This window comes from Scyliorhinus torazame, chromosome 1 (assembly GCF_047496885.1).
Source record: "Scyliorhinus torazame isolate Kashiwa2021f chromosome 1, sScyTor2.1, whole genome shotgun sequence".
Taxonomy (NCBI): Eukaryota; Metazoa; Chordata; class Chondrichthyes; order Carcharhiniformes; family Scyliorhinidae; genus Scyliorhinus; species Scyliorhinus torazame.
The window spans coordinates 368682604-368705828 of record NC_092707.1 but is presented as its reverse complement, the minus strand read 5'-3'; the positions used below and the strand labels follow the sequence as shown (position 1 = coordinate 368705828).

At 48.2% G+C, this 23225-nt stretch overlaps 1 protein-coding gene across 1 annotated transcript in view; it reads left to right on the top strand.

Moving 5' to 3' along the window:
- Window positions 1–23225, top strand: part of LOC140426516 (ALK tyrosine kinase receptor-like) — a 1637280-nt gene that overhangs the window by 1590513 nt on the left and 23542 nt on the right. The window contains exons 24-25 of the mRNA XM_072511388.1: window positions 17250–17347; window positions 21604–21696. Of these exons, the coding sequence (XP_072367489.1) occupies window positions 17250–17347; window positions 21604–21696 (191 nt within the window). The remainder of the gene's footprint in view (window positions 1–17249; window positions 17348–21603; window positions 21697–23225) is intronic.

Below are 23225 nucleotides of genomic sequence, written 5' to 3'. Positions count from 1 at the left end.
TTATTTTCAAAGGTTTGTACTGTGGCACTTTGAGTCCCATTTCCTCAGGGAACATTGAGCTAAATTGGATAACTTTCAGTGTCCCATATATCATGTTGAAATGCCCTTTGCTTTACTAAAGAAAGTAACATTTATAGAGACGATTGTGAGAAAACTGAAGTTTGAAATAGTTGTAACAATGAATAGGACAAAATGACTGCAGCTGACCTGTAGACTCACTGAGCAGTGCAGTCATCCATCAGAGCTTAGAATTTTATGCTTTTCGAACTGAGCAAGCACTCACATAAACATTTGTTTAGTGGCAGCAAAAGTGACATAAATTGACTTTGTGCCAGCTGTGTCGCAAATACATGTGGAATGGCTTCTAATCCCATTCCTGCACTATTACCTTCCGAGTCCCTGAGGATCTTATCTTGGCCATCCTCTATTTCTCACTTACATACTGGCCCTCATCCCAAAGCACATCAGGTTCCCACATGTACGCTGAAGACAGCCAGCTTTATCTTCTCACTGTAGTGATATTCAGATATCAATATACATGATCAATGTATGTAAATGTAGTACAGTCATTTCAACACTAGATGTTTCACAGTCAGATACTATAAGAACTGGAGGATTCCCACCTTTTCTAAGTCAGATGATGATGCGGATGATTCAGAACAGTGAACAAGCAAGGCATAGAAGAGCTAGAATGAGAAGCTAGGACTAGTTTGTCATAATAGTGTCTAGTTATATAGTTATCTGTATTGTACTTTGTTTCTTTATTGTTAGTTTAGTATTGAGTAAAAGGACTCCGTTTAATATTTTATGACTCATTAAATAGTTCATCTTTCAACAAGACTATTGGTCATTTTATCATCCTGGTGGATTCAAGAGTAATATATATATTTTAGATAAGTCATTATTTAAAATATAACACTCACCATCTTCCCAATCCCTCCACAGTCCCTGATTTCCCGCACTGCTTTTCCAGTATCAAATGAGGAGAAATTCCCTTCAACTAGATGCTGGAAAGACTGAAGCCATTTGGTATTTGCCACAAACTTGGTTCCCGAGCAGCCAACTCCATCTCTCTCATTGGTCACTGTCGGAGACTGAGCCAGACGCTTTATCAGCTGGAGGTCTAATTTGATCCTGAGTAGGGATGTAACGCTGCTGGAGCGCACCGGAGCAGCTCTCCTACATTCCCTGTTCACCACTGCATGGTTAACTCGCCTTTGCCAATTGGCCATCCATTATCCATGGGAGGAATATTGAGAAGAGGCTTGTCTAACTACGCGCTGCTTGGATCTGCACAGACATGCCTCTGCTTCCAGGTTTCTTTATGAATATGCTTGGGACTCTGATGTCTGGACGAACCGACACCTGGGTTTTCGCAAACTCCATTTTAGGACAGAAGTGGTTCGAGAAGAGTTCCACCTGAGCTTTTGCCTTTTGCAGTTTGTGCATGTGGACTGTGCTGTGGGTGGGAGAACTCCTCCTCCCAGGAACAAGCACTTTTATCTTTGAAAGGTTTATTCAGTCTCCAGTACATGTGGGCGCAAAGTTCCAGCTCAAACAATGTGGAGGGCAAGATCCACATTAATCATTTCCTCAAACCATCTTCCCTGATGTAAAATAATTCACCTCAGAAAAGCCGGCAACCACACATCACCATTGCCAAACCTGGAGATCGCTCAGGATCAGGACAGGATGCAAGGTGAGTAGATAATGGGCTGAAATTCATAGAATCCCTACAGTTCAGAAGGAGGCCAGTCAGCTCATCGAGTCTACAATGGCCCTTTGAATGAGCCACCCATTTACACGTCTCCGTCCTATCCCTGTAACCCCATAACCTTTTCATTTTCATTTCATTTTTTTTTCACCTAATCTGCACATCTCTGGACACTAGAGGCAATCTAGCATGGCCAATCCACTTAACCCGCACATCTTTGGACTGTGGGAGGAAACCGGAACACCTGGAGGAAATCCACGCAGATGTGTGGAGAACGTGCAACCTCCACACCGACAATAACCCGAGGCCGGATTGAACCCCGATCCCTGGTGCTATGAGGCAGCAGTGCCAACCACTGTGCCGCCGTGCCACCCCAAATTCAGGTCCCACTCAAACACAGCATTTTTCAAATGTTGCTGATCAGAGCAAGCTGCACTCACTCCATTGTATATCTACAACTCACCAGGTCCCACTCCTCCACCTGTAACCCTGCAAAACCCTTTCTCTTCAGATTATTATCCAATTCCCTTTTGGAAACTGCAATTGAATCATAGTCCACCACACACTCGGCAGTGCATTCCAGATCCAAAACACTTGCTGCATAAAGAGATTTTTCCTCATGTTGCCTCTGGTTCCTGTGTTAATCACCTTCTGCCCATGGGAACAGTCCCTCCCCATTTACACTATCCAGACCTCTCCTGATTTTGAACACCTCTAACAAATCTCCCCTTAATCTTCTCTTCTCCAAGTAAAGGAACCCCAGCTTTGCCAATCTATCCGCAAACTGAAGTCTCTCACTCTCTGAACCATTATTGCAAATCTTTTGTGAACCCTTCCTCATGGGGAGAGAAGATGAAATATGAGTGTAAGCTAGCGAGTAATATAAAAGAAGATAGCAAGAGTTTTTTTCAATATATAAAAGGTAAGAGAGAGGCAAAAATAGACATTGGACCCCAGGAAAATGTGGCTTAGAAGTAATCAAAAATAAAGAAATGGCAGGGAAACTGAATAGTTACTTTGTATCAGTCTTCACGGTGGAAGACACCAGTGGGATGTCAGAGCTCCGGAAGAATCAGGGGGCAGAGGTGAATGCAGTGGCCATCACTAAGGAGAAGGTTCTGGGGAAACTGAAAGGTCTGAAAGTGGATAAATCACCTGGACCAGATGGACTACACCCCAGGGTTCCAAAGGTGATAGCTGAAGAGATTGTGGAGGCATTGGTGGTGATGTTTCAGGAATCACTGGAGGCAGGAAGAGTCCCAGAGGACTGGAAAGTGGCTAATGTAACACCGCTGTTATAAAGGGAGGGAGGCAGAAGACTGGAAATCATAGGCCGGTTAGCCTGACTTCGGTCATTGGTCAGATTTTAGAGTCCATTATTAAAGGTGAGCTTCTGGAGTACTTGGATGTGCATAAAATAGGACTGAGTCAGCACGGCTTTGTCAAAGGGAGGTCATGTCTGACAAATCTGTTAGAGTTCTTTGAGGAGGTAACAAGGAAGTTAGACAAAGGCGAACCAGTGGATGTGATTGATTTAGATTTCCAGAAGGCCATGACAAGGTGCCGCATAGGAGACTGTTAAATAAGTTAAGAGTCCATGGTGTTAAGGGTAAGATACTGACATGGATAGAGGATTGGCTGACTGGCAGAAGGCAGAGAGTGGGGATAAAGGGGTATTTTTCAAGATGGCAGCCGGTGACGAGTGGTGTGCCTCAGGGATCTGTGCTGGGACCACAACTTTTCACAATATATATTAATGATCTGGAAGAAGGGACAGAAGGCACTGTTGCTAAGTTTGCAAATGATACAAAGATCTGTCGAGGGACAAGTAGTATTAAGAAGCAAGGGGGGCTGCAGAAGGATTTGGACAAGCTAGGAGAGTGGGCAATGAAGTTGCAGATGAAATACAATGTGGAAAAGTGTGAGGTTATGCACTTTGGAAGGAGGCATTTAGACTATTGTCTAAATGGGGAAATGCTTAGGAAATCAGAAGCACAAAGGGACTTGGGAGTCCTTTTTCACGATTCTCTTCAGGTTAACGTGCAGGTTCAGTCAGCAGTTAGGAAGGCAAATGCAATGTTAGCATTCATGTCAAGACGGCTAGAATACAAGATCATGGATGTACTTCTGAGGCTGTATAAGGCTCTGGTCAGACCCCATTTGGAGTATTGTGAGCAGTTTTGAGCCCCGTATCTAAGGAAGGATGTGCTGGCCTTAGAAAGGATCCAGAGGAGGTTCACAAGAATGGTCCCTGGAATGAAGACCTTGTCATATGAGGAACGGTTGAGGACTCTGGGTCTGTACTCATTGGAGTTTAGAAGGATGAGGGGGGATCTTATTGAAACTTACAGATACTGCGAGGCCTGGATAGAGTGGATATGGAGAGGATGTTTCCATTTGTAGGTTATAATTTGCTCTTGTATTCTGGGCCGCTATAAAATGCAGGATTCAGTATAATTTCTTTCTCAGCCTGCCCTGCTCCTTCAATGATTTACGCACATATACACCCAGATCCCGCTGCTCCATAATTTCCTATAAAAATGGACCCTTTATTGGGCGGCATGATGGTGCAGTGGTTAGCACTGCTGCTTCATGGCGCCGAGGATCTGAGTTCGATCCCAGCCCTGGGTCACCATCCGTGTGGAGTTTGCACGTTCTCCCTGTGTCTGTGTGGGCCTCACCCCCACAACCCAAAGATGTGCAGAATAGGTGGATTGGCCATGCTAAATTGCCCCTTAATTGGAAAAAAAAATTGGGTTCTTTAAATTTAACAAAAAAATGTACCCTTTACGTTGTGTCATCTCTCCACATTCTTCTGAACAAAATATATCACCACATTGCTCTACATTAAATTTAATCTGCCATGTGTCTGCCCATTCCAGCAGCCTGTCTATACCCTCTTAAAATCTGTCGCTATCCTCCTCACAGATCACAATACTCCCAATTGTCGCATGATTTTCAAATTTTGAAATTGTGACTTGTACACCCAGGCCTAGGTTATTTATTTATTTTTTTAAAAATAATTTTTATTAAAGGTTTTCATAAAATATCAATAACAAAATGAGAAAGAAAAAAGAACCCAACAGGGTTAAGTACAAAACACAATCTAAAAAAGCAACCCCCCAAACCCGCCCCCCCCCCGTACCTAAATAATAAATTAACATTAACACCCCGACTTAAGACAACAGGTGTATACACCCCCTCAGACCCTTCCAGTGTAAATAACATAAACAAAAATAAAGTAAACCCCCCCCCCGAGCTGCTGCTGCCATTGACCAATGTCTAGCGTTCGGCCAGAAAGTCTAAGAACGGTTGCCACCGCCTAAAGAACCCTTGTACCGACCCTCTCAAGGCGAATTTCACTCTCTCCAACTTAATAAACCCCACCATATCACTGATCCAGGATTCCACGCTTGGGGGCCCTCGTATCTTTCCACTGAAGGAGAATCCTTCGCCGGGCTACCAGGGACGCAAAGGCCAGAATTCCGGCCTCTTTCGCCTCCTGCACTCCCGGCTCCTCTGCCACCCCAAATATTGCGAGCCCCCAGCCCGGTTTGACCCTGGATCCTACCACCCTCGACACCGTCCTCGCGACGCCCTTCCAAAATTCCTCCAGCGCTGGGCATGCCCAGAACATATGGGTGTGATTTGCTGGGCTCCCTGAGCACCTAACACACCTGTCCTCACCCCCAAAGAACCTGCTCATCCTTGTCCCGGTCATGTGTGCCCTGTGCAGCACCTTAAGTTGTATGAGGCTGAGCCTCGCGCATGAAGAGGAAGAGTTCACCCTCCCTAGGGCATCTGCCCACGTCCCCTCTTCGATCTCCTCTCCCAACCCCTCCTCCCACTTACCTTTCAACTCCACCACCGAGGCCTCCTCCTCCTCCTGCATCACCTGGTAAGTTTCCGAGATCTTCCCCACATCCACCCACCCCCCCGAGAGCAGCCTGTCCTCTACTGTGTGTGGCAGTAGCCGTGGGAATTCCACCACCTGCCGTCTGGCAAACGCCCTTACCTGTAAGTACCTGAAGGTGTTCCCCGGGGGAGCCCGTACTTCTCCTCCAGCTCACCCAAGCTCGCGAACTTCCCGTCCACAAACAGGTCCCCCAACTTTCGTATGCCTGCCCTGTGCCACCCCGAAAACCCTCCACCTGTTCTTCCTGGGGCGAACCGGTGGTTCCGCCGTAATGGGGTCCACGCCGAGGCCCTAACTTCCCTCCTATGCCGCCTCCACTGCCCCCAAAGTTTGAGGGCCGCCACCACCACCGGGCTTGTGGTATACCTCCTTGGAGGGAGCGGCAGTGGCGCCGTTGCCAGCACCCCCAGACTCGTACCCACACAGGACGCCGTCTCCAGCCTCTTCCATGCAGCCCCCTCCCCCTCCATCACCCACTTGCGCACCATTGTCGCATTGGCGGCCCAGTAGTACCCACAGAGGTTGGGCAGCGCCAGGCCCCCCCTAACTCTACTCCACTCCAGGAACACCCTTCTCACCCTCGGAGTCCATCGCGCCCACACAAACCCCATTATACACCTGTTAACCCACCTGAAAAAAGCCTTCGGGATAAACATGGGGAGGCACTGGAACAGGAACAAAAACCTTGGGAGCACCGTCATTTTGATTGACTGCACCCTACCCGCCAGGAACAGCGGCAACGCGTCCCATCTCTTGAACTCCACCTCCATTTGCTCCACCAGCCTTGTAAAGTTAAGCCTATGCAGGGCCCCACAGCTCCTGGCCACCTGAACCCCCAAATATCTGAAGCTCCTCTCCGCCCTTTTTAGTGGGAGCTCGCCAATCCCCCTCTCCTGGTCCCCTAGCTGAACTACGAACAGCTCGCTCTTCCCCATATTGAGCTTGTACCCCGAAAAGTCCCCGAATTCCCTAAGCATCCTCATTACCTCCGGCATTCCTCACACCGGGTCCGCCACATACAGCAGCAGGTCGTCCGCATAAAGCGACACCCCATGCTCCTCCCTACCCCGCACCAACCCCCTCCAGTTCCTCGACTCTCTCAGTGCCATAGCCAGGGGTTCAATCGCCAGTGCGAAGAGCAGGGGTACAGGGGACACCCCTGTCTCGTCCCTCGGTGCAACCGAAAGTACTCGGATCTCCTCCTATTTGTGGCCACACTCGCCATCGGGACCTCGTACAACAGCCTAACCCACCTGACAAACCCCTCCCCAAACCCAAACCTCTTCAGCACCTCCCACAGGTACCCCCACTCTACCCTATCGAAGGCTTTCTCAGCGTCCATCACCACCACTATCTCCGCCTCCGCCTCCCTCGCCGGCATCATGATAACGTTCAAAAGCCTCCGTACATTCGCGTTCAACTGTCTCCCCTTCACAAACCCCGTCTGGTCTTCATGGATGATCTGCGGCACACAATCCTCAATCCTCGTGGCTAAGACCTTCGCCAGCACCTTGGCATCTACATTTAGCAAGGAAATCTGTCTGTAAGACCCACATTGCAGGGGATCCTTGTCCTGCTTCAGGATCAAGGAGATCAGTGCCCGGGACATCGTCGGGGGTAAAGCCCCCCCCCTCCCTTGCCTCCTTGAAGGTCCTAACTAACAGCGGGTCCAACAGGTCCATATATTTTTTATAGAACTCGACCGGGAAACCGTCCGGCCCCGGTGCCTTCCCCGCCTGCATGCTTCCTATCCCTTTGATCAGATCCTCCAGCCCAATCGGGGCCCCCAGTCCCGCCACCAGTCCCTCTTCCACCTTTGGAAACCTCAATTGGTCCAGGAAACGGCCCATCCCTCCATCCTCCCGTGGGGGCTCGGATCGGTACAATTCCTCGTAGAAGTCCCTGAAGACCCCATTGATGCCAACCCCACTCCACACCACGCTCCCTCCCCTGTCCTTAACTCCCCCGATCTCCCTAGCTGCGTCCCGCTTCCGAAGCTGATGTGCCAGCATCCGGCTTGCCTTTTCCCCATACTCGTAGACCGCCCCCTGGGCCTTCCTCCACTGCACCTCCGCCTTCCTGGTGGTCACCAGGTCGATTTCGGCCTGGAGGCTGCGCCTCTTCCTCAACAATCCTTCCTCAGGTTCTTCCACATACCTCCTGTCTACCCTCACCATCTCCCCCACCAGCCTCTCCCTCTCCCTCCGCTCCCCTCCACTCCTTGTGGGCCCTGATGGACATCAGCTCTCCCCTCACAACCGCCTTCAGTGCCTCCCATACCATCCCCACTCGGACCTCCCCGTTGTCGTTGGTCTCCAAGTATCTCTCTATACTTCCTCGGACCCGCTCTCTCACCTCCTCATCCGCCAACAGCCCCACCTCCAAGCGCCACGCGGGCGCTGGTCCCTCTCCTCCCCCATCTCCAAGTCCACCCAATGCGGGGCGTGGTCCGAAATGGCTATTGCCGAATACTCGGTATCCTCTACTCTCGCTATCAGCGCCCTACTCAAAATGAAAAAGTCGATTTGAGTATAAGCATTATGGACATGTGAGAAGAATGGAAATTCCCTAGCACCCGGCCTTGCAAATCTCCAAGGGTCCACCCCTCCCATTTGGTCCATAAATCCCCTCAACACTCCAGCCGCCGCCGGCTTCCTACCCGTCCTAGACCTGGAGCGATCCAATGCAGGATCCAACACCGTGTTAAAGTCTCACCCCATTATCAGGCCCCCCACTTCCAAGTCTGGGATCCGACCCAACATACGCCGCATAAAACCCACATCGTCCCAGTTCGGAGCATACACATTGACCAGTACCACACTCTCTCCCTGCAACTTACCACTTACCATTATGTACCTACCGCCATTATCTGCCACAATGCTCGACACATCGAATAACACCTTCTTTCCCACCAAGATCGCCACCCCTCGATTTTTGGCATCTAGCCCCGAGTGAAACACCTGACCTACCCACCCTTTCCTCAGTCTTACCTGGTCTGCCACCTTCAGGTGTGCCTCCTGGAGCATAACCACATCCACCTTGAGCCCCTTCAGGTGCGCGAACACGCGGGCCCGCATAACCGGCCCATTCAGTCCCCTTACATTCCAGGCTATCAGCCGGATCAGGAGGCTACCCGCCCCCCCCTCCCCCGCCGACTAGCCATGACCCCTCCTCGGCCAGCCACGCGCCCGCACCCCACACCCGGCCCGTTCCCCACAGCGGCATACCCCCGTCTCGACCCCCCCCCCACTCGCTCCAGCTCCTCCTTGATCTTAGCAGCAGCAACTCGATCCCCCCCCCCCCCCCCCCCCCCGGCTAGGACCCATCCTAGCTGGTTTCCTCCCCCCCATTGCACTTCCGCAAGTCAGCTGACTCCTGCTGACCCCGGCCACTCCCACCTCCCCTTCGACTCCTCCCATTGTGTGGCACACCCTCCTCTCCCGCTCCCCAATCACAGGCTCTCCCCCTCCGTTCTAAGCGCGGGAAACAATCCTCGCTTCCCCGCCCCCCCCCCAGTCTTCGGCGGGGGAAAAAATCCCGCGCACTCCACCTACCAGGCCCCGCCACCAACCAAAACAGTGCCCAACCCGCCCCATCCACCCTCCCCAACCCGAAAGAGAAAAACACAGAGAAAAAGAAACCCAAAACAATGCAAAGGCCCCTCCCCCGAACCAAAAATAGGCATAACATATCCACCGCAGTCCCTGATCACCCATCCCGACCCTCAGTCCGCGTCCAGCTTCTCGGCCTGAACAAAGGCCCACGCCTCCTCCGGAGACTCAAAATAATGGTGCCGGTCCTTGTAGGTAACCAACAGTCGTACCGGCTGCAACATGCCAAATTTCACCCCCCTTCCTGTGCAGCACCGCCTTCGCTCGATTGTACCCGGCCCTCCTCTTCGCCACCTCCGCACTCCAGTCCTGATATATCCGAACCTCCGCGTTCTCCCACCTGCTGCTCCTCTCCTTCTTGGCTCACCTGAGCACAGACTCCCGATCGACGAACCGATGGAACCGCACTAGCACCGCCCGCGGACGCTCGTTAGCCTTGGGCCTCCTCGCCAACACTCTATGGGCCCCTTCCAGCTCCAGGGGCCCCTGGAAGGACCCCGCTCCCATCAGCGAGTTTAACATGGTGACCACATAGGCCCCCACGTCCGGCCCCTCCAGCCCCTCCGGGAGGCCCAGAATCCGCAGATTCTTCCGCCTCGACCGATTCTCCATCTCCTCGAACCACTCCTGCCATTTCTTGTGGAGCGCCTCGTGCGCCTCCACCGTTACCACCAGGACTAAGATCTCGTCCTCATTGTCAGAGATCTTTTGTTGAACCTCTCGGATCGCCACCCCCTGGGCCGTCTGTGTCTCCAGCAGCTTATCAATAGAAGCCTTCATCGGCTCTAGCAGGTCCGTTTTAATCTCTCTGAGGCAGCGCTGGATACCCTCCTGTTGCTCCTCCGCCCACTGCCTCCACGCTGCCTGGTCTGCGCCCGCCGCCATTTTGTCCTTCTTCCCTCCCTTCTCCTGGTCCACCACCACCTTTTTTGTCACCCCGCTCCTAGTTAAAGCCATATACTGACGGGGAGCTATTATTAACTCCTTCCCACACCGGGAAACGTCGAAAAAGTGCCCTTGGGGGCCCTGAAAAGAGCCCAAAAGTCTTGAGAGGGAATCCTTTTGGCAGTGTTCGCTTCACCAGTCTGCCCCAAAATGTCTGTGGAAACTCCTAAAAAAGGTCTAAGAGTCCGTTCCAGATGGGAGCTGCCGAATGCGTCACCTACTCCTCCATGGCCGCCACCGGAAGCCTCGTCCCCGCTTCTTCAATGGCCTTGGTGAGATCTTTTCACAGTTGTTCCCTCTGCTGTTAGAATTCACTTTTGATAAAGGCCCTCAGGTCAGTTTGCAGCTTTAAGCTTGCCCTTCCCCCGCCTGCATGCTGGAAGAGGCCCTGTTTATCCTGGTGCAGCCAAATCTTTTACTGTTTCTGCCGGGTCTGGTAGCCAAAAGACATAACATTCCTGGGGGACACTGTCAGGGGCGTGTTGCAGTCTTCTTGCCTCACCGGGAAATGTCAAACAAATGCCATGGGGACCCTGTAAAAGAGCCCAAAAGTCCGTTCCAAGCGGGAGCTACCAAATATGCGACCTAGCTCTGCATAGTCGCACCCGGAAGTCCTCGCCTAGGTTATTAACATCAATCCAGAAAAGCAGTTGTCCCTCGACACGCCAGCCCCCAGTGAAATGAAAAATGAAATGAAAATCGCTTATTGTCACAAGTAGGCTTCAAATGAAGTTACTGTGAAAAGCCGCTAGTCGCCACATTCCGGCGCCTGTTCGGGGAGGCTGGTACGGGAATTGAACCGTGCTGCTGGCCTGCCTTGGTCTGCTTTCAAAGCCAGTGATTTAGCCCAGTGTGCTAAACCAGCCCCAGAAGCAAATAACGTTTTTTGTAATTCATGTTTTAATAGGCTTGAATTAAATAATTAAACCATTGCGTAATGAAATACTAGCTCTGCCAAAGAAGACTGATAATGCTTCTGTGAATCACCATGGGATGGTTTACCATATTAAATGCGAGTTGTTGAACCATTGGGCAGCATTTAACGACTGGAGAGCCGATGAGAGCCACACATTGCCTCTTTGCCCGCAGGGTAGCAGTGGACCTTCTTGGGTATTGAGGACAAGGGGAGGGGGGGAGGGGAATGTCCTGCCCACTTAGAGCTGCCAGCCAATCAGAGGTCACCAACTCTTCATTGCTCGGCAGCGCCACTGGGAATGCGGTGGATGCTGCCGGTAATAGCCCCATCCAAGGCCCAGGATTGCCAGGGGACCCAGGCACAGATGAATAATGGCGGGACAGGCTTTGTGGGGTAGGGGGGACACAGCAGAAAGGCCTTGGGTCCCTTTCCCGTTGTTGCATCACTTAAGGCCCCAATTGCCAACTGGGCAGTAAGGTTGTTCACGAGCCTTCATGCGCCAACCTGAATCGGGATAGAGGTGGGTTGGTGGTGGAGACCCCACCTGGCACCCTCCCACCCAATTAAATGGATCCCCTACCACCATATTCACCACGGGGAGGTCATTAAATTCTATCCATAGATACAGATCGAAAAACAGAGACACAATAGTGACACAGAGAACAAAGAAGGAGGAATGTGTGTTTCTTTTATCTTCTATTTCAATGTAATACATTGGGAGATGATGTCATTTCCAAGCATGTCTTTAGGCTTCACAAATATCTTATTCTACCCATTTAATAACAGGTTCGCTTTCATCTATTACATTTACATGTCATTTAAGAAACACTGTCCTTTGAAAAGTGCGCAGTAATGATCCATCATGCAAAGATGCTGAATATTTGAAAAGTAAAGACAAACCGAAAGAATGGGTTATGAATGTTGATTTGGTGTGTGAAGATCATTATGTAGTAATGCAGCAGTCAGGGCACTCAAATATTCTGCAAATATTGCTGATGTTCTTTTTCAGGTGTTCCAATTTGGAAAAGCTGTGTGTTGTAAAAGACAGGCTGAAATAAGAGCATTAATGCTACTTAAAAATGTAAAGGTTCAGTCCCTGGTCTGCACTGATCTGCTTAATCTAGGGCAGAGGTCAGTTGTCTGTGGTCGGCCTCCAGCCCTGGATCTGAGAAGTTTCCTTCTCTGCAGCCCTAGCACATGACCCAGGTCAATGTAGTCCCCAATTAAAGAACAGGACCAATCAGATCCAAGCAATGACAGAGTCAACATGTCCAACGTCAATACCTGGTAAAATAATGCAGTCCATCAAGAGGAGTGAATTTGAGGAGAATCTGTAGGAATAATCTGCTAATAATAATAATCTGATAACTATAAGCCATTATTGTTTGATCGCGTTTTTGGCTGTTTTGAGGAAATATCATGCAAAGGGGTAGCAGAAACCCATAGACAGGATTCACCCGCAGGCTTCGAGACCCCCAATGGTACACCTAAATGAGGGTCCCAGGCCCGCACATGTTAATAGCCAGACCAGGGGTGCTATATTTGAAGAGGGGGCCTTCTATTTGGTTTCCGATGTGTTTGCCGTCCTGTTTGGTTCAGCGAGCATGCCCCAAAGCTGCTGGCCCAATCACAGGGGCTCGGCAGCATCACCGAGGGAGGTGGGCACTGCTGAGGCAGGTCTGAGAAAGCAGACATAAATTTAAAGTAGGAGATCAAAGCGGGCAACCAGGAACGTTCCTCCAATCGGAGGGGAATATCCTCCAACGTCAGTGATGGGGCCGCAAGTGCAGCCTTTGCTGCTGGTGGCCCACACTTTGGAGCAGAGAGCCCCCGGGGCATTCAAAGGCCACCTCCATGGGGTTGGCAGCCTCCTCGCCCCCTCTGCTCCACCCCACCGCTCCGCTTCCCCTTTCCCCATCCCCCCCCTCTTTTCTCCACCCCTCCTCTTCCCCTCTCCCCACATCATTCTCTCTCCTCCACCTCCCCCTCTTCCCCACCCTCTTCATCCATCCTGTCTGCCCACCCTCTTGACCCCCGCCGCTCTTAATTGGCCACTGTTGGCAAAATATCGTCCCATTGAGTATCCGCAAAAGGTGGGAATTCAAATTAAAACCAGATTTTGAATAGCGAAGTGACTGAAAGAAAGGATTGTATTTGGTGGGTGAGTGTTACCGTGCTGAAGTATTGAAGTGGAGTGCCACAGTGTTTACTACTGGAGCTCATCTGTTGATAATCCATATTACTGACTTAAGATACAGATACCGAATGCAAAATGGTTAGAGTTTGGGAATGATACCAAAATGAGGAGGTTGGCAGCTGTCAAGATGGAGACAGAAGCCAGAGGACCAACAAATAAAGTCATATCTGAAATTGGACAAATCTGTGGCAATTCAAATTGGTGCAAATAAGACCAAGGCACTACAAATTGGCAGCAAAGATGGATATCCTATATTCACTGTGGAAGACAAATTGTTAAAGGACAATCTGGGAGTGATGATAAATTTGACACTTCATGTCAATTGGTATTGAGAGGCAGTAGATGAAGCAAACAGAATGCCTCATGACATTGCTAGGTTCTTTGAGCATAAACCGGGAGATGCTATATTGAAACTGTATGATGCCCTGGTCAACTCGAAACTTGGCTGCGAAATTTCATGGGGGTTCAGTGTCTGCTACCATCCATCCATCAGGAGACTAGCGGAACATTAAGAGAATTGCTAACAATAGTCATTTCCCCAGTATTCCACCAAGTTGCAATGAGGTCTGGACGAATCCTCAGGGAATTTCAGGCCCCTTGTCCTCAAGTCTGGTCACCAAGACATGAGGGAAAACTGAGGATTATGCTCCCTATTATCAAAGCACTTGAGAATGACCACTTGGGCAAGATGCCTGAAGAACCTGAGGCAAAACAACTTCGGCGAGAGTAACCTTTTAGAAAACAAGAAAGAAAACTAAAGATAAATAAATATTCTCACAAAACAAATGCAGTTCTAAAAATGTCCGCTAATGTCACTGAAGGTTGCGAAGACAAATTTTCATTGAGGTTCTTCTACTCATTCCAGTAAACCTGCTGTGGCACATCGAAAAATTTGCAGTTGTACATTTTAAGGAGTTTAGAGGCCCTTTTGCTAAAGTCACCATAAAGAGTGAGAGCATTTCAATGGAAATTCATCTCCACTTTCCTCTCTGAGCACTGAGAGGTAAATATGTAGACCATTGTGTTTGAAGCACTTTGGGATGTCCCAAGGACATGCAAATGGAAATTCTTTTCATTTTTTAGAAGAGGCAAGAGAAATAATTAGAAATCACTCATGGATTGGTATTAACAGAATTTAGGTAAAATGACGTACGTCTGTTCAGGATTTGCTTGCACGTGTTAAAGACACCCATAGATGAAGCTTAGATGAAGGCTAATCAGCTTGAGATCGGCTTGGCTAAGCACAGAATCTTAGCAGGTCTGGCAGCATCAGAAAAGAGGAAATAAATTGTTAGTTCTTCAGATGTAGACCTTTTGGCTTAGATTTGCAGATGCAAGTGAGGTTGAATTTAATTCCAAATGACTAATTGTGGTAACTTGACCACAAAAACGTAATCAAACGTCTTGTAAAAATTAAATCTGCTTCTGAAAATATTGAGATAATAGTACAGTTTGACGTCAGACACCAGCGGCAGTTATAAACTATGCACAAGCTTGTGGCGATACTGATAACCCACGCAAGCCTCTTGCGCTACATCACTGCAGCACCTCAAAATGTCATTGTTACATCACATCTGAAAGAAGATGGGGTTAGATTTCAAACCTCTGACTCTGCCCTTGCGTGTGTCCCTCTCTCTTTATATCCCACGATTGGCTACTGTGCCTAGGTTCCTCAGTCTGGACTACCATCCCTAAAATTCTCTGGTCCTCCACTTCTCAACGTTCCTTCAAGAAAATCTTTAAAATCCACCTCTTTGTCCAAGCTTTTGAATACCCCGCTGAAAATCTCCTCCTTTGGCTTTGCAACTTGTTTTTGATGACACCACTTTGTTGCTATTTGAAAAATGTTTCTGAGTTAAAGAGGCTACATAAATTCCAGTCCCTGATGATGCTAATGACGTGCTGTCCTTATGCTGTTCAGTAACTCTGTGTCCTTACAGCATATGGCACAATGCTTTGTTTGGCTCTCGAATGACCTGAAGCATCTTGTGATCATTGCCAGCTTGGTCTGCCCGGGCCTGCAGATATGGTTGATGGCATCTTGACAGTGCAACCAATCATCATTTACTGGATGGTGCTCACTCTGGCTTGCCTTCTTTCTTGAAGCAGCATTGAAAGTGATTTGGTTATTTATTGGAAAGCATCAATTTTGTGATTAATCAGGATTTCACATCTTGTATTCATGACAGCTGGCCAGCACTTAAACCTCCTTCGGGAAGAGGAGACACCCCATTTATTAATAGCAAAATCTGTTAAGTTCTGTCTGCAGATGCAGGTGTGCACTGAGGACTCCTCATATAGCCTGGCACTCTTTATTGATCCTCCTCTTCCAAATGCCCCCGAGAAGGAGATACCCATTGGAAAACCCTTTGGTGCCATTAATGGTGCTGGAGAGAGGAAGAGATATTAAGGGCTGGATTCTCCGATTTTGAGGCTACATTCGGAGAACGAGTCTGATCTTACGATGGAAAAGTCGGCGGTATCCCCATACCGATGCTCCAACCTGGTGGGGGGCTAGCAGCCGCACCACTAAAACCCCCGGGGTTCCCGACAGAAACAGCCAGAGATTTGGCGGGTCCATGGCTGCACATGTGCACGGCGACGACCTGCAGCAGTCGCACCATACAACATGGCGCCGACCATTAGCGAACCCGGCCTCCAAGATAGTGCCCCCGTGTAACTCCCCTTGCCACCCCTGGACCATCCCCCACCAGTCCCTGCCAAAGCCCACCCGGCCAGCAGAACGCCCCCCCCCCCCCCCCCCCGAAGGCTGTGGTGGCGCTGGACACAGTCCACAGCCGCCCACGGGAAGTTGACGAAAGCTGAGAGAACAAGTGATCCACGCCATCAGGAAGTCGGCCCGTTGGGGGTAGAGCATCGGGGGAGGGCCTTCGGGTGGCGTCCTGAGGCCGTCCCAACGGCGTGCGGCGGACTCACCGATGACACCGTTTTGGAGGAGGCGGAGCATCAGAAAACAGGCGCTACCCACGATTTCAGCATCAAAAGGGATTCTCCGCCCGATCGCCGAATGCGATTTCGGCGTCGGCAGACGGAGAATCCCGCCCATAATTTTCCAAATAGCACAAAAGCTCTTGAGGACCAAGCAGTTTGTAAGGAAAATTAAAAGGGTTTAAACTATTGTATTCTTTTCATGGCTTTCCTTATGTTTATGTACCAGCATTTATTGCCATCGCCCTTCCCTGAGTGCATTTTGGTGTGAATCTGGATTATAAGGCAGGGGCAACAGATTTCCTTCCCTAAAGAACATGAGTGTACCAGATGGGTTTTTACAACAATCCAAAATGGTTTTATGGCCATCATTAGGCTTTGAATTCCAGTTTTTTTTAGTGGATTCTAATTTCACCATCTGTCATGGTGGGATTTGAACCCTGGTCCCCAGAGCATTGCCCTGGGTCTCTGGAATACTAGGCCAGTAACGCCACTGCCTCTCCTCGGCATTTAAATGATTGACCTGCTTGATCCAGGAAGGCACTTTTGAATCTGTTAGTCCCTAACTCCACGAACTGATGATTCAGTTTATAGCAAGAGGAGTAACATATTTTCACGGCAGTTGGAATGGTGTGAGCAGAACCTCTCGTGTCCTATGCAAATTGAATGCTATAAATGCTTATTGGATAGATTGGGAAGAAAGATCTCAGCCTTTCTGTCACATTCCCATCACAATTCTATCAGGACTGACTTGGAAGGGCTGGAAATTAGTCTGGACCCACAAGTCTTGACCTTAATATTAGTATTTCTGGAGTCTTTGTGAAGGGAAACTCCTCCCCCAATTCCTCACAAGGCCAGCTTCATTGGAGAGGATTGGGATAGGGACAAGACGATAAGTGTAATTTATTTAACCCCACCCCCTGTTTTTACGTCAGTCTCATCAGCAGCAGAATTCCTGACTTTCACATTACTCTGTTACAGCTGTTTTTGTAATATTTCAGGGTCAACCGTCAACTCTCAACATGCTGGACTTACTGAATGTGGCTCGTGACATTGCTCGCGGGTGTCAGTATCTGGAGGAGAATCACTTCATCCATCGGTAAGTGGACACAAGCTTTGCAAGTGGCATGTCTGGTAGGTATCAAATGGCTCCCTTTTGAATCTTTATCCTGGGTCTTTTTTTTTAACATAAGACCTGATGTTGTTGCTATTTGCTGGTATTGAACATGAAATGAAAAGGATTTAGTATCACCACTTTCACTTCTATACTGGGGTAAAATCAGGCGAGCACTTTTGGAATGGAAATCTCTTTAATGGAAGTATTCCAATTTCCTTCTCACACCAAGTGGTGCACTAAGACAGACTTTCATCCAAATTCCTGGAACAAGTCACTAGCCCTTCACCAGGGGCTTGTAAGACCGTAAGACATAGAGCAGAATTAGACCATTCGGCCCATCGAATCTGCTCTGCCATTTGATCATTGCTGATATGTTTCTCATCCCCATTCTCCTATCTTCTCCCCATAACCCCTGATCCCCTTATTAATCAAGATCCTATCTATCTCTGACTTAAAGACACTCAGTGATTTGGCCTCCACAGCCTTCTGTGGCAATGAGTTCCACAGATTCACCACCCTCGGTTGAAGAAATTGCTCCTCGTCTCTCTTTTGAAGGATTGCCCCTTCAGTCTGAGGCTGTGCCCTTGGGTTCTAGTTTCTCCTACTAGTGGAAACATTCTCTCCACATTCACTCTACCTAGACCTCTCAGTATTCTGTAAATTTCAATGAGATCCCTCCCTCATCCTTCTAAACTCCATCGAGTACAGTCCCAGAGTCCTCAACCGCTCCTCATATGACAAGTCCTTCATTCCAGGGATCATTTTTGTGAATCTCCTCTGGACCCTCTCCAAGGCCAGCACATCCTTCCTTAGATACGGGTCTCAAAACTGTTCGCAATATTCCAAATGGGGTCTGATCAGAGCCTTTTACAGCCTCTCACATCCCTGCCCTTGTATTCTAGCCCTCTCGGCATGAATGCTAACATTGCATTTGCCTTCTTAACGACCAACTGAACCTGCATGTTAACCTTAAGGGAATCCTGAACTTGAGGGACGTCACTCCACATCAGATGTGGCTGACCAGGACTCTCTCCCGCTCTTACCGTCAGCCATAGGCGTGTTTGGAAGGATTTGCAGGTTGACATACTCGAGCTGTTTGGCCATGTTGTGAACACCATAGGTCCTGGGGTGTGAGTGGAACCTGTAGCTTCTGGCTCAGAGGCATGGACACTACCCACAGCACCATAAGACCTAATGGATAAGTAAAATAAGTAAGTAAAGTCACCATAGTCCCAGGTGACCATAGGCTGCTTTCCCCTTTGAGGGGGAGAGCTGGCTGTTGATGATCTAACCTGAGGGTCACCACACCTCAGGCGAGGGGCAAGGTTGAGAAGGCGGGGCCTTCATGAATAACCTCAGCTGGTAGGGGAATTGAACCCGCGCTGCTGGCCCTGCTCTGCATCACAAAAGCAGCTGTCTAGCCAACTGAGCTGAACCGGCCCCCTTACACCTAATAGATACAATTGCATCGGAGGAGATAGCCAGATCTTTAATTAGGACTGGGTTGCATGGTTATGGAGAACTGACAGGAAAGTGGAGTTGAGGCTGAGATGAGATCAGCCGTGATCCTCTTGAATGGGCTTGAGGGGCCGAATTGCCTATTCCTGCTCCTAGTTCTTATATAGTAAAGAATGTGCTCTTCCCCCCCATTATTGCATGTTCTTTTTTGAAATGATTTGACAATCGCTAAAGTAAGCTCGTTTTAGCAAACGTGGATTACTGCTGGGTTAATTTTCAACTAATGGAAATTACCTCAATTTGACAAGTAAGTTGCTTTAGAAAGCAAAAGTCCGGCTACTAGGTAACACTTGTCCAGTCTCCAGCAACCACTGAAGGGTTGTTATCAGTGATGAACATCAACTGATCATGGAACCCAAATGGCTACTTGGAAAGTTCATGATGCAGATAAACTGAAATCTGGCCTCTTGTCTTATGATTTAAAATCAAACCAGATAGTCACTTAAATTTAAAATGTTATGTTTTATTGTTTGGCCAATGTAATAACAGCAGTTTAAAACCAATAATGGAAATCTGTTATCTTTCACATGGGAAGAATCATCAGGTGGATTTGCAGTTATAGAGAATCATTTACCTCTCAGCAGCGAATTGCTGTTAGTCACATGAACCTGTATTTCACACAGATTTCTTCACAGAAGATTCAATAAGTGCAGTACGTCAATTTTCAAATAAATTTAAATTTGTAATCCAAACATGTTATTGAAATACAGGTTGAACATCCCGTATCCGAAATTCGGAAAACCAAAAAATTGTGAAATGCGCAGCACTTTTTTCAAGCATCAACGTGACGTCACGAGTGGGAAATCCCACAAGGCTCCCAGGCGATACGCACCGCACATGCGCAGTTCCCAATGTGCGCCGCACATGGACAGTTCTCAACGCGCACCGCACATGCGCAGTTCCCAACGTGCACCACAAATGCGCAGTTCCCAACGGGTGCCACACATGCACAGTTACCAACGTGCACTGCACATGGACAGTTCTCAATGGGTGCCACACATGCACAGTTCCCAATGCGCGCCATACATGCACAGTTCCCAACAGGCAGCACACATGTGCAATTACCAACAGGCGCTGCACATGCACAGTTCCCAATGCGCACCGCACATGCGCAGTTCCCACACATGCCTCACATGCGCAGTTCCCAAGGTTCCTTACATGCGCAGTTCCCAATGCGTGCTGCACATGTGCAGTTCCAACACATTCTGTACATGCACAATTCCCATCGCGTGCCGCACATGCGCAGTTCCTAATGTTCTGCACATACGCAGTTTCCAATGTGCACCTCACATGTGCAGTTCCCACTGCGCGCCACACATGCGCAATTCCCAACGCATACGCGGTCTCTTCTAAAATCCAAAACATTCCAAAATCTGATGCACACTCGGCCCCAAGCATTTCGGATAAGGGATTTTCAATCTGTACTTCAAAATTCCTACGCACATGAGAACATATCCTAACTTATATGAAAACATATAATTGCCTTTGGAATGTAACTTCCTCAGTCAGGCCACATTTTCTTTTTTGACAATTTTTGTCCCTTTGATTTTTTTAATAAATGTTTTTTTTTGTCCCTTTGATGAGAGCAGGCAAGAAAAAAATGCTTTGAGACCTGTGGTGGACATGTGGTAAAAGCAGAAAGAGAAATACATAAAAATGTAATACCATCCTATACAGTAAACATTCACCACATTGAATTGTTAATTTACATGGAGTTGCCTGTATTACTTACTAATATAAGGTACCCAATGGTTCATCTCTTCCAGAGTGACTCCTTGTTGGTGCTTCCCTGACTAGGTACACTCTGATTCTACTCCTCTTACTGAGTGGTTCCTCAAAGCTGACCCTCTCATTGCATTTGTCCCTTACATCACAGTCCATAATACCATGCCTCTCCCCAAGTGAGTCACTTGTGCTGCTCCCCTCTTCAAAGCAGCACCTGTGTCGATTTTCTTCCCAGTTAAGTGAGTCCAACTCGCTGCCCCTCTTAATTTTATCATGTTATACTCAGTTAGACCATAATTGGACAGACTCTGGTCTCATTTGGACTTGAACATATGTTACATATACACATATATAAATATATACTACACATTTTGCTTATACTCCACTCCGCCAGCTTTCACTCAGACAAGTTGAGCAATCTGTCACAAACATACTTTTATGTTCACCTACAAGTAGGAATTCTTAGATTTAAACCACCTTCAGCCTTTTGTTGACCATTACTAACCCAACATTGGTACTTAGTATCCGCTGTGTATGGATCAAATTTATATTTCACTCTCGCCATGCCACGATTGTGAAGACGCTGACTGCTGTATTATTAAACATGCAAATTAGAAAGTCTGGTTGAAATCTCTGATCTGTACTGATCTAGGGGATCTCGGGCAAGATGCCAGTTTGACCTTGGCACCCTTGGGTTAGTGGGCAAAACCTCAGCCCAGACTCCTGCAACAAATTAGTATCCAGTACTGATCCGGACAGAAAGTGTGGATACCAAGTGAGGACAGGGTCAAGCTTGTCTGTGTTGCTCTCTAAGTCAAATCACTTATCAACGCACACGATGAAGAAACATGCAGGAAGCAGGTTAGCAGTGAGAGACGGTCGCTGGGACAATGAAACCCTTGTTCAGTATGCATCAACTCCTTCAGGAAAAGAGGTGCGGAAGTGGGAGAAAAATTAGGGGGAAATTTATATCTCCGTGTTCTATTTATTGACAGGGATATAGCTGCAAGGAATTGCCTGCTTACTTTCAAAGGTACAGGAAGAGTGGCTAAGATTGGAGATTTTGGAATGGCCCGTGACATATACAGGTAAATTGAGAAAATACTGTGATTTACAATATTTAATAATCGATGCTTAAAATTAAAAGCTCTGTTAAAATGAAGCTATATCACTCAGACAAAGCAGACTGTGCACTGATAACCTTGCTTATTGAACCTAGAGCAGTTCAATCCGATTTTTCTGATTTCACAAAGAGAAAATGTGTCAGCGTGTCTGTCGGAATTGTAATGGAAAATGAGCTACACCTAAAGTAGAGCTGTATCAACCTTAAATGTAGGACCGGGCATGTGAAGATGTGAGTTAATGGACGGGATTCTCCCTCCCGCCTAACCCGTTTTCTGGTGCGGCACGCCCCCGCCAACAGCGGGATCCTCAGTCCTGGCAGCCGGCCAATAGGGTTTCCCATTGTGACCACCTCACGCCGTCAGGAAATCCGCAGGCGTGAGTACGCTGCCAACGAGACGGAGGATCCCGCCGACGGAGAATCCGGCGCAATATTCCTGCTATTGTTCTTAAAAGTGGGTAACACTGTAACCTAAGTGTTATCCACTTACCGGTAGTAAATTTTCTTCATATTGCACATAGAGACAGGACTAAATGATGATAAAGGATGATAATGGAATAGCATGGATGATAATGGAATAGTGTAGATAGGCTTTAGATTGGTTTCACAGGTCGGCGCAACATCGAGGGCCGAAGGCCCTGTACTGCGCTGTAATGTTCTATTGTCTATTGTCTATAAATATAACTTCCAGATAAAGCTGTATTGGAAGGTATAGATAATTGGACCATGATGTGCAGATATAATTCAGTCCCGATTTTTAAATAATGCATTAAGTCCTTATTCTTGTATATTGCAATTTGTATTTTTGATAAAGATAGCAACATGTGATCATTTGAGAAACATGAAAATGGGAGTGGATTGCACCACAGGGTTTCAAGCTGGGAGACAGAAAACTGGCACATGGTAATACTGCCACTAGCTGGAGAGCCCCATTACAGCATAACAAGTTTGCACAGGAAGCTTTTGGACATAGAAATTTACATTGGGAAAAAGGTAGAAAACTGTGATTAAAAACATCACAACAGGAACTAGGGGCGGAATCTATTAAGGCTCCCGGGAGCAGGAATTGAAGTGGGCGGGAGGCACTTAATAATGCGGGTGGTGAAATGTCAGCTGCCAGAAGATGGAATGAAAGTTGGTGGTGGATCAAAGGGACATTTTCAGATGGGAAGCAGCATTTTAATACATTACCATGTTGTGTATACTCCTTAAGACACATGTTCATCAATTTAAATTGGACTTTTGAGGTTACGTCGACAGTAAACAATAAACACGTGCCTTCAGGTTCATGACTGGCTTCCAGTAAGCAAGATCATGAGCGTCATTCTCCGACCCCCCAACGGGTCGGAGAATGGCCGTTGGCCGCCGTGAATCCCGCCCCCGCCGGTTGCCGAAGTCTCCGAAGGGAGGAAAGTCGGTGGGGCGTTAATGGTGCCGCTGACGTCGGAGAATGGCACGGGTCTGTGCAAGGCAGCCGATTTTGGGCCTGCCGAT